At 41.4% G+C, this 11,616-nt stretch overlaps 1 protein-coding gene across 2 annotated transcripts in view; it reads left to right on the plus strand.

The window, feature by feature from the left end:
• The window catches only part of LOC131228688 (alanine--tRNA ligase, chloroplastic/mitochondrial), a 132,349-nt gene extending 121,498 nt beyond the window's left edge, over positions 1 to 10,851 (plus strand). For both annotated transcript variants that reach the window (XM_058224529.1, XM_058224530.1), the window contains exons 12-13: positions 9,926 to 10,080; positions 10,170 to 10,851. In XM_058224529.1, coding sequence (XP_058080512.1) covers positions 9,926 to 10,080; positions 10,170 to 10,506 — 492 coding nt within the window. In that variant the 3' untranslated portion in view covers positions 10,507 to 10,851. The remainder of the gene's footprint in view (positions 1 to 9,925; positions 10,081 to 10,169) is intronic.
• Positions 10,852 to 11,616: the final 765 nt, after the last annotated feature.

Raw genomic sequence — 11,616 nt, forward strand, 5'->3', positions numbered from 1 at the left:
TTCCAGCGAGCTAGTTGTCCACAAAGGAATCGCGTGCGGCGATCCCTTTCACGTACACTCTTCAAATTCTTCTCGCTTGCATGCAGTTCGCCAAGCAGCATCTTCATAAGCCGAGCTATCAACCAAGCATCAATTGTGGCCTCCCGATCTCTACCAACAGGGATCTTGAACTGCAAGGGCTCCACGTAAGCTCTCGAATGTGGGCGTAGAAGGCTCGGACTGTGCCCACGTTTGCACGGTACTCACCCTCGAACACAGGACCCCGCCCGGCTTCACCAGGCGATCCATCACCAGATATTGCCCGAAGAGCCTCTCATCCACATGAGCTTCAAAGAGGACCCTGCGACCCTGAAATCTCCCATGAGACATATCCGTCAGGAGGATCCTTTCGAGGGGAGCCTGGGGATTAAGCTTCCGCTTGGTCCATATCTCCCGATCAACATTAGCACTTGTAGCGGCGCCTCTAGGCCTCCTTGAACGAGTAGGGCGACTAGGCCCGGCCTCATCCGTAGGCGTCCTCTTCTTCCCCATGAGAGAAAGAAGCGTGGAAATTGAAAAAATAGCCATCACAAGCTCGAACAAGGCCATGGAAAAGAGAAGATAGGTGGAAAAAGGAGGGGTTGTTGAACTTGAAGGTATGTGGGACACAAATGAGGGATTTGTGCTCTCAAATCAAAGGCAAAGAGAGAGATAGGAGGGGGTTTTGGTGGAAAACGGTGGGGGGTGTATGTGTTGAAGAAAAATGATGAAATGGGTGAATAGAGGAGAGATTTGAGAGAGAACCAAAGAGTTTGGAAGAAAAAGGGAAACTTGGAGGGGTAGATTATGAAGGGGAGGTATGTTTGGAGGGTTTTAAATTGACCCAACACATATCAGTGGACCACACAACACCCCAGGGGCGTCGGCCCGAACCGGCCTGCCCAGCCAGGCTCGCTAGCCGGCGAGGCCCTCGCCGGTCTCTGAACATTCTGGCGAGGGCTCGCCCTTTGGGCGAGGTCCTCCTGCCCCCTGGACTCCAAAACGTGTGGGACCCACCCGGGGTCCCCCTGGAATTATTTCGTTTGGCCCCCGACTCCATTTTGAGTCGTTCGGGTTATTTCGAGAAATTTCTAATGTAAGTTCGTATTTTCTCGATTGTTGAAGGCTGGGATTGGGTAAATTATGGTCTAAACCCATCGATTGATGGTCTAGAAGCGGTCTGGGGTCACCTCAAGCAATCACGGACATGTACGAACCCAATCTCGGCGATCGTTTTTGGTAACTTTCGCCAATCGGCGAAACTGGAAATCTTAAGCATGTCTTTACATTTTTCTCACACCCACATAGGTCTAAATGTGTCAGCATAGGTCGTGTGTGGGTAATATCTATATAAACCAAGAGATACGATGTAACGCCCTGAAAATCGGGAGTCGAGTAAAAGTCCAACTCTCGAATTCCAACACATCACTTATGCAACATATATTTAATGATGATTAAATATTATTTGTATTAGTGCATAAAACATGAATAAGATTAAGCCAAATCAGGAAATCATAATCAGGGGACAGTTGTAATACGTAAGCGGAAGACTGAAACAAATATGTATAACATGATAGACTAGTTTAGGTCCCCAAAGTATGTATGCATTGCCAGGTCAATAATTACATCTATTGTTTCAAAATATAAAATGTCAAAAATGTAAGAGTCTACTACAAGTATAAGCCTGAAGCCTCGTCGATTTTGAACGGTCAAAGAGAACCCGCCTGAATACTGCATATATGAGAATGCCTCCTCATCATCTTCAAAGTCCGGCTCCACCTCGTAGGCTGCGCCATCATCTGAACCTATAACAGGGTTTGGTTGGTGTTTAAAACACTGTCCCGTAACGTGGGAGTGAGTGATCAACTCAGTGGAACAATAAAGCAAAGGTTAACATGTTATCAATTCAGTCAAGCAGTAATAATAAAGCAATACAATCGAACATCCCTAGATACTCTGATTAATACAGGAATGGTATGTATAAATGATGTATGCCCTCGCCTGCACTCCCTCAGCAATCTTCATCTAACGGTCGCGCATGTTAGTCACTTCCTCGTGCTCTCTACACATCGCCAAATGACACATGCAATGTGGTGCATGAATATAATTACCAAGTTCTTATTAGTCCTTTTCATACAGCAGGATTGGGAAGCTAAGGTACCTCACTTATATCAATTCTCAAACAATGATCCATTCTAGGGTCGTCAATCCTAGTAAATCTCATACGATGATACGGTTCTAGGTTGCTACAAAGGGCTCGTCACCTTATCAGTGCAGGCCTAGTGTACTCTTGTTGCTACGTAAGGGCTCGTCGCCTCTACGCAGTTTTAGCGTACGCTCGAGGTCACTACAAAGGGCTCGTCACCTTATCAGTGTAGGCTGACAGCTCGAATACAGTGTCCCATACCACCGTATTCGACTCACGAGTCTGGGTTGCTCACTGGTCACTACGGGGAGGCTCGTCACCCCAGCGTAGGACGACAGCTCGACCACGATGTCCCATACCATGCCCGGCTCATAAGTCTTAGCGGATCAAGGTACCAAGGTTTTAAGGGATTTTCACTGGTAAGTTTGGTACCCTAGATTCAAACAGTAGCGTCCATACATAGTGAACATATATCGAGTCAATCGGGTTACTTGACGAGCTCGACTAGTACGAGCGCACGTTGAATTGACCGACATGAAGTGCGTAAGCACTCTGTGTGACCTAACCACTGCCGACAACTAAGGTACGACTCGGGTTCATCGAACACGTCCTATGTGGCGAGACAACTTCAGCCACCTATTCAGTGCCTGTTACCAATTGCCTGGACTATTCCGTAGTCCCAGACACATTCAATTATAACAGATAATTATACAAGCTAAACAAAACAGTAATGGATCAACAATTCCAATCATACAAGCATGTGAGCATTTGATGGATTTCAACTAAAACATGAATTCACACATATGCAGTGTCTAAGTAGAGCAGACAAAGAATACAAATTACATGAAGGAAATCATACACATCGTTAAGGTAGTTGAGAATCTTATCTCAACACCCATGGAAAGTACAAATACTACATGCCTGATCATTCAAACATTTATACAAACACTTAGACTACATATTCCAACATACATAGATTTATTTACTTGAAACGCATATTATAGCAAATCCTTTCGCATAGGAGTTACGACACATACAACAATCATGTATTAACCAACATCTATCATAACAAGTATTAATCATGATTCCAAATTCACTCAGACATTTCGACAAACACTTAGTCTACACACTTCAACATACATGACGTATGTTGGCCGTAACACATACTGGGCCAAATCCTTTCGCCGAGGAGTTGTTACACATACAACTAGCATAACCACATGACAATTAATCATGGCAAACACACGTTCAAATTCCATACGTATACGTCCCTTTTCTACAAATACATGAAATACCCTAAACTCCATATAGTTCATATATATCTGAAATACGAAACAAACATTGCATTTGGTATGTGAAATAGCACCCACATCAGTAATAAACCATTAACCGACATTGAAAGCCTTGAAAACCATAACCTATACGTTTATAGTCCACACCTTTCGCCGGTAGACTTGTAACGAACTCAGTTTTAAAGCTAAGTCTTTGTCTACGGCAGATTGGCAACCTATAGCATAAATTAGCTAAGCTATTTCATAACTTACACTATTTGAAACCCTAAAATAGATTAGGGTTAGGTTTTCTTACTTAAGAACGGAATCGGAATCGCCTGTATAGCGACACAGGAAAGGTAGTTGAGTGCGTAGAATAGTAGGATCGAATACCAGAAAGATTCTCTAACTCTCACTCTCACTTTCTCTCTTTTCCCTTCTCTTCTCTCCTCTCTCCCCTAGGGTTTCTCAAATTCGTATGGGGTGAGAGAGAGAGGGTTTAAGGTCCTTACATAGGCTCAGGTTTGATGGGAATAGCCCCAGGGCCAAGGTATACTTAGGTTATATCCAAATATAGACTGTTCCGGTCCAACGAAGCACTTCTGGTGGCCCCTTTTCCACGTGCGGTCCGACTTAAGCTCCCTGACCATGGATCTAGGTCAGGCTGAGTTTTCATTCTGATCGGATTTACAAATCAGCCGTAGCGGACCAGTTTCAGTTTAACGGTCACCGGCACTCCATCAGGGCCACAAGTACACTGACATGTGTGGGACATTTCTCCTGATCCGAGGGTGTATTTGGGTCAGATTCTGATGGTCTGAATCCTTATATTTGACCCGCAAGCGACACGACTCAGATTACTTAAATTCAGATTTTATTTCTAAATATTTTCACATTTCTCACACACTTTGCCCCGGGCTCAAGTTGTGCATTTCTAGACACAGTTAGGACTTGATTTCCGAAGGGGTTGTCAAGTCCAGTAATGCGGTCACATCCGTATAGTTTCGGGGTAATCGGACTTTCGACGTGCGGTCCAGGTCCGATGCGAAGTTTCAGGATGCTCCCAAGAGCATCCGGGTTTAGGGATGGACTTTAGATTTCAGGGTAATGTAGCATCAATGATTCTGCACGTTTTGGGTCTTGCAGATCATATTTAAAGTGATTAGTGCTAATTTCACAAGCACTCTAGTTTAGCACTTGCTAACATTAACCTAATTTTCTAAAGGTTTTAGTCCTGGGTAATTTCTGCCTGAGGTGGTACTCGGGTCCTTGTACGGATTTTTCTGAGACGTTACAATTCGCCATATGCCATTTTTCTTAGGCGTGAGGAGGGTTGGTACGACACACGGACTCGAAACTTTCTTGGATGAGCCATTTCCTAAGAGGCTCGTCAACTTGCTTCTTCAATTCTACATGCTCCACGGGGTTCATTCGGTAGTGGGGGAGGTTTGGTAGAATCGACCCGGGGACTAAATCAATAGCATGCTGAATGTTCCGCATGGTTAGAAGCTTATTCAGTAGATCCTCTGTGAAAACATCATGGAACTCCTCCAATACCGGAATCACCTCAGGTGGCAACTTTACGCTAACCTCGGAGATAACCTCTCTCGGCACAAGGGTGTACACCATCGAATAAACTCTAGCCTCTCTTTCAAATTCTTTGGTGTTTATTATGTGGAGAGACTTAGGTTGAGACTTCTTCACATCTTTCGAGTCACCCTTCTTTATGTCGTCCTCCTTATCCAAAGTGCTTTTAGGCTGCAAAGGATTTAACATGATCATCTTTCCTTCGTAAATTAACATGATCCTCTTTCCTTCATAAATAAAAGAACACGTATTCGAACGGCCAAATAATGTATTATCACAATCATACAATCAAGGTTTGCCCAAAATGATGTGGCCTGCATCCATAGGCAAAAAATCACACCATAGTGTGTTTTTGTAGGAAGAAAACTAAATGGGAACAAGACACCGCTAAGAAACTGGCATCGAGGATGCATCAACCCATGAAACTCGGCTGAGGGTGAGGGACAAGCTTTAAACCAAAACGAGATATAGTGCTAGTGGAGACCATATTGGTGCAACTACCACTATCAATTATTACTTTACAATTTGTGTCGCCATACTTGGTGTAAGTATGGATAATTGAATTCCTATGCCAAGCATCACTTTCTTTGGCTTGGGCCAACGTGCATCTAACAATTGTAAGTGACGTGGCCTCAACTTCTTTAGCTTCTTCATCATGAGCACTAACTTCGGGCTCATAGATTTCTTCTTCATAATCACCCTAATCATCCCCATCCAACTCGCCAATCACGAGGGACTTATTTCACTCTTTCATAGGGTGTTAGTATGTGAAATGGTCGTATCATTGGCAGTTGTACCACTACACTTGCTCACCTCCTATTCAGCTAGTACTAGCTAAACTTTTACCCTTCACATCTCGGTTGTTGGACGAAGTGCTAGAAGGGGCTCTAGAATGACTCCCAAAATTAGGCTTAACTCCTTGGGGATTGGCCTTGACATTGGAATCACGTGAGTCGAATTGCCTCAAGAATTGCGGTTTCGGATCCCGCTCTAGTTCTTGCATTATTTGATATGCATGCTCTAAGGTGTTGATGTCGTGAGGAATGAGCTCACACTGAAGCTCAAGTCGGAGGCGCATTTCGAAGCGGGAAATGGTCACTAACTGGTCCTCCTTGATGTTACATCGCATCATATACTCATCAAATTTTGCGATGTAATCAACCGCGGGCATAGATCCCTGGTGGAGGGACTACCACTGATCCACAAGCCTCTAGCGGTAAGAGAGGGGGAGATACTTTTCATTTAATATCTCTTTCATGTCAGTCCATTGTGAGATTGGATCTTCACTAGACCTCTCAATCTTCCGCTCAAATTCATCCGAAACAGTTTGGCTTGGCCTACCAACTTCATCTTGGCGAACCTCACTCGACGGCTATTAGGCATATCGTACCACTCAAAATAATGATCCATGTCTGCAAGCAAGTCAAGGAATCCCTTTGGGTTCAAGCAACCGTCATAACTGGACACTTCATTTTTTACGTTCTTCATCACTCGCTCATCAGGATCAGGGTGGGTTTAGTACTCTCCAAGTGACGGTTGGGTATGCCCTCCACCACGGCCAACACCTCGACCACTCCCTCTCTCACGTCCTCCACCTTGGCATCCCGCCTGAGATTGCTCATCTTCCAAATTTTCATGGTCTGCATGGAGAGAAGTTTCCAACTCGATCATGCGAGTATTGGTCTCATTCCAAAGGACTGTCAATTGGTTACGGGAGGTTATTTAGTCTTTAGGCTTCAATGGTCGCAAGAAGGTTATTGATGGCATTGATAGCCTCGGTAAGCTATTCTGAATTCATTGTGGGGTGTTACCAAAACTACCCCACTACGGGTGGGCATAAACTAGGCACGCTAACTGGGAAGGGCTGACAACTAAATTCTTAAACGCAATGTGATGAAGATGAAAAAAGTTGTTAACTTTAGATGCGACAATATGAAAACCCAAACTCTAAATGCAACGAACTCACTAAACCCTATGCTAACCTAGGCTCTGGTACCAAGATTTGATGCAGGATGGATGACCTAAACTAAGATGATGCAAATAAATTAATTAACGGATTACCAAAATAAATCAAAACATAAAATAAAGCTAATCTGCCACAATTTTAGAGAAATCAAATATTCAATTAAGCTCAAGTTCAAGACCACATCACAATCCCACAAAATAGATCCCTAAAGCTACTGATTGGACATGGCCCAATGGAAGGTAGAACTTCTATCTAGCATAGGATTCGTTTTAGATTCGACGATTCACTTGCGCTGTGCTAGGATTTGAATGGATTAGGGTTTTGGTTTGGAAATCAAGAAATTGGGAATTTAGGATTTTATGAAAGGCTAGGGTTGAGGCTTTATAAAATAGAGAAGAAGAAAAATGATCAATGAAGGGGAGGTCGTTCAACTGTATGGACAAGTCCGTGCAGTGTACAGGCATGTTTGTACAGTCATATGAATGGTGTGGTGGGGTTGGGTCAGTTTGGTCGGTGATGAGTTGAGTTGATGACGATGGAGTTAGGGTTTGAGAAAGAAGAAAGAAAATATTTAATGGAATCACTCCAATGGCTTCACTGCAAATTCCATTCACAAGAAGTTTTCTTGCTAAAAAGCAAACCCTAAGTCTAGAACTATTTTTTACCATCCGAATCTATTAACAGTCACTATTAAAACATAATCTCTAATAACCTAAAATGGAACTGAAAATAATGTAAAAATAAAGATGTGCCACACTGCATGAGGATGATCTCCAATGTGCAACAGATACATCCACACGTGATCAACGGCCTGGGTAAATGTGGTCCAATGTGTCCATGGCTCGGATATGCAGGCTAGAGTGTTCGTACTCCTAAACACAAGTCTCCGAATACATCCAATGGTCCGGATCACCAAACTGATGTGTCCAAGATATCTAACTACATGGTCATATGTTTGTAACATACAGATGTGGTCCAGGTCAGGCTGGGTGACGTCCAAACAATCCATAGATGTATCAATCAGTTCCAAATAAGCAACCCACATGCATCTTCCCAGTGTGGGGCCTTCAAAGATTTTTAACAATGCATGTGGGGTCTTTAATGCGGCTAAGAACTCGAATTGGGTCCACTGAACCCCATGTAATGATCATCCGACTATAATGAAGCTGGAGCCTCAGCTCTCCCCCTTCGATAAACTTGTATAGTGCTCGGATGCCTTGATCAAGACCAGTGTTCGAAATATCGGTATCGCTTTACGTATCACATCCTTGGAATACAGATACGTATCGATTATTGCATGGGATATATCGTTTGTATCGGGTAATTTATCGCACTTTTTGGGAAACATTGGGAAAATGGTTGAATTTTTCAATGAAACCTCAGGGATTGTTAAAAAGGACCTTAATACACACTTTTAAACCATAACATCTAAAAAAAGAAGTGCTCATAATAGGTTTCCTTTGTATAGGGTCCTAAGCTATGCGTTGTCTAAGTAAACTAATGCAACTATATTCAAATTGAATACATAACATTTAGAGCATATGTGATGATCATTTCATCAAACACTCTTAAATACTTTGAAATTAGTCTCAATTGACAACTGGTTGAAGGGAAAATTCACACACACACACACACACACACACACACAATTTAATTAAAAATGATTTTTATTTTTTCAAAAATTGACAAAGACGTAACAAATGGGTAGATCGGCCCTCATACATGCTTGATTTCATGTTTGGAGTGCAAGATTGCAAGCAATTTGGGAGAAATTGGGGAAATTTCGAATTTTCCTCAATTTTCGCCAAATCGGACCACCTACACTCAAATTTCAAATTAGAGTGTATGTGATGATCATTTCATCAAATACTCCTAAACACTTCGAAATTAGTCTCAATTGATAGCTGGTTGAAGGAAAATTTTGGAAAAAAATAAAAAACTTGGAAAACAAGAAGAACCAATGGATATCGAAATCAAAGCTCAAACTCCTAGATTTTTCATGCAAAACATGAAGAACCAATGGATTTATAACCATTTAACAATGATTTAACATAATTTCAAAAAAAAAAAAAAAAAAAAAAAGGGATTGGAAATTGAAAATGTGCACCAGATCGAACATGTGGGATATATCGGCACTACATGTGTGTTTCGTATCGCACAAGTGGGATACAAGATATATCGTGGGATATATTGGCCAATATCGTCGATATTTAAAACATTGATCAAGACCTTGTTCCAAGTTTACAGTCCAATCTGAGTTATATCCACCACTTTTAACAATTGACCACGCAACCTTATTTATCTTTAAAGAAATCCTTTTCAGATGGGTGTGCACATTGTGTTGAGTGCATTGTTGCTACGAACAGATAATAGGGCAGGGCATTTAAGCAGGACTAATAGCTTTTTTGAACAAGAATGGTGCAAGATTGTAGTTTAGCATGACTAGTTAATGATGGAAACTTCATGGAGCACATTACTGATGTGGGTTTGCTTTTATTTGGACATGATTGTGTCTGGTTTTTTTTAAATTTTTAATAATGATGGGCACAAAGTTTTTAAGAATGTGGAGACTTCAGTAGCTGCTAATTCCATGACTGTTCAGTTCAGGTGCCATGAATGCAGAAGAAGATAAATGCAAGCATGAATAAATAGAAGTTGTATTGTCCAACTTTGTTTGCATACCTCGGCTATCAAAGCAACTTGTTAACCTATACACCAGAAATAGTTACTTAAGACTCATTGTCCCATCAGCTTCAAAATTAATATTTAACATCTTTTATTTTTTACTATTACAATTACTATATATTGTTGTTGTTGGCAGTAATACGAATAAAATAAGAAAGGAAATCTCTATGTGAATACTGTTACTTTGCTATTGCTTTCTGATACATTTCCTTGACAATGTTACAATGCTAACATGAACTATCATTTTTCAAGGTAAAAGCTGAAGATGTAACAGGGAGGGTAGAAAGCCTGTTGGAGGAGCTACGAACGGTGAGGAGTGAAGTTTCAGCATTACGCACTAAAGCAGCTGTATACAAAGCATCAATGGTTGCAAGCAAAGCCTTTCCAATAGGAACTTCCAAGATCAGGTAATGCTACTCATGTGAATAAAAAATACCAAAGTATTGTTTCCATGATTGATAATTTGACCTTTCTAAGGGAAAAAACAATTATTCAGGGTTCTTGTTGAGAATATGGATGATATGGATGCTGATTCGCTAAAGAGTGCTGCTGAATATCTTGTTGAGTCTCTGGAAGATCCTGCAGCTGTGGTTTTGGGCTCTTGCCCAGGTGAAGGGAAGGTGAGTTTGGTGGCTTCATTTACTCCTGGGATCGTTGATATGGGGATCCAAGCAGGGAAGTTTATAGGAGGTATTGCTAGGACATGTGGAGGGGGAGGCGGTGGTAGGCCTAATTTTGCCCAAGCAGGTGGAAGGAAGCCCGAGAATCTGTCGAATGCCCTGGATAAAGCTCGAGCCGATCTCGTCACCGCTCTGTCCGAAAAAGCAAGCTGAAATTCTTGTGTCCCATTTGTTATGGAATCTCAATTCAATGATCTTGAGGGGCCTTACTTTGATGGCCATGCCCTTTTGTGAGTGAGCAGGCACACCTCCCAATTGCATCTCCATGCCTAGCTTCAGAAGAATGTGAATCTTAATTTGTTCACACCACCTTCATTGTGGGTAGTTTCTGAAACTCCAATCTACATTTGTATAGCAACATTGTGTGTAAATAATTAAATGCTGTAATGATGGTTAAAAAGCATGGATTGTTTTAATAAGTAGCGTCTTCTTGCGGAGGCCTTTTCAACTAAAATTATTCATCTTGTGACCTAATTAAAGCACCTGCCATTCCATTTAGTTTAGATCTTAAGTTCTCTTTCTTTCTTTCTTTTTTCTTTTTTAATTACTAGACTCAATGTTAGTTCAGATTCTTATTTTAATTTTTCTCTTTAATTCATACATCCTTAAAAGATGCATGCTTCAAAAATACGAGAACCGCTGGCGCCTGAAAGAAAATATGTAGTGCTGCAGGGGCTCTAACATAACAGAAGTGCCTTTCCAAATTTGCACCACTTTGCAAGAGAACTGCTTGCCCGTGAAAGCAAATAGGCAGGGTCATGGCTACTTTGTCAGAATAACATTCAAAAATCATAAAAATACTAAGATTCATCGTGGTCTTTAAAACTATGACCTACACTTCTTTTCTTTTCTTTTCTTTTTTTTTTTTTTTTTGTAAATTGTTGATAAAGGGAGCAGAAGTAGGTATTTGTTGAAATGGAAAGGATTCCTTCCAATGCATGTTGATGGGCTTATTTCTTTATTGTTTTATTAGCACTAGTTTGATTCGTTCATTCTTATAGCTAGTTTCAATTTCCAATCTTTTAAAACTTGTTTGTTAGATGCCTAAAAATGAGCTCCACAGAAACGGGCTGTGTTTGGTAGATACTTTTCCAAAGCTTGGAACTACCTTAAACTCAGTTGAAGAGAGAGAGAGTAATCGAATGGGCTATGTGTGGTAGACACTTTTCTAAAGCTTAAAAATATATTAAATTCAGTTGGAGAGAGAGAGAGAGAGAGAGAGAGAGAGAGAGAGACGTCGTTTATAAGAAAAAAATTTGAGCG

The sequence above is a fragment of the Magnolia sinica genome, chromosome 16 (genome assembly GCF_029962835.1).
Source record: "Magnolia sinica isolate HGM2019 chromosome 16, MsV1, whole genome shotgun sequence".
In the NCBI taxonomy this organism is placed as follows: Eukaryota; Viridiplantae; Streptophyta; class Magnoliopsida; order Magnoliales; family Magnoliaceae; genus Magnolia; species Magnolia sinica.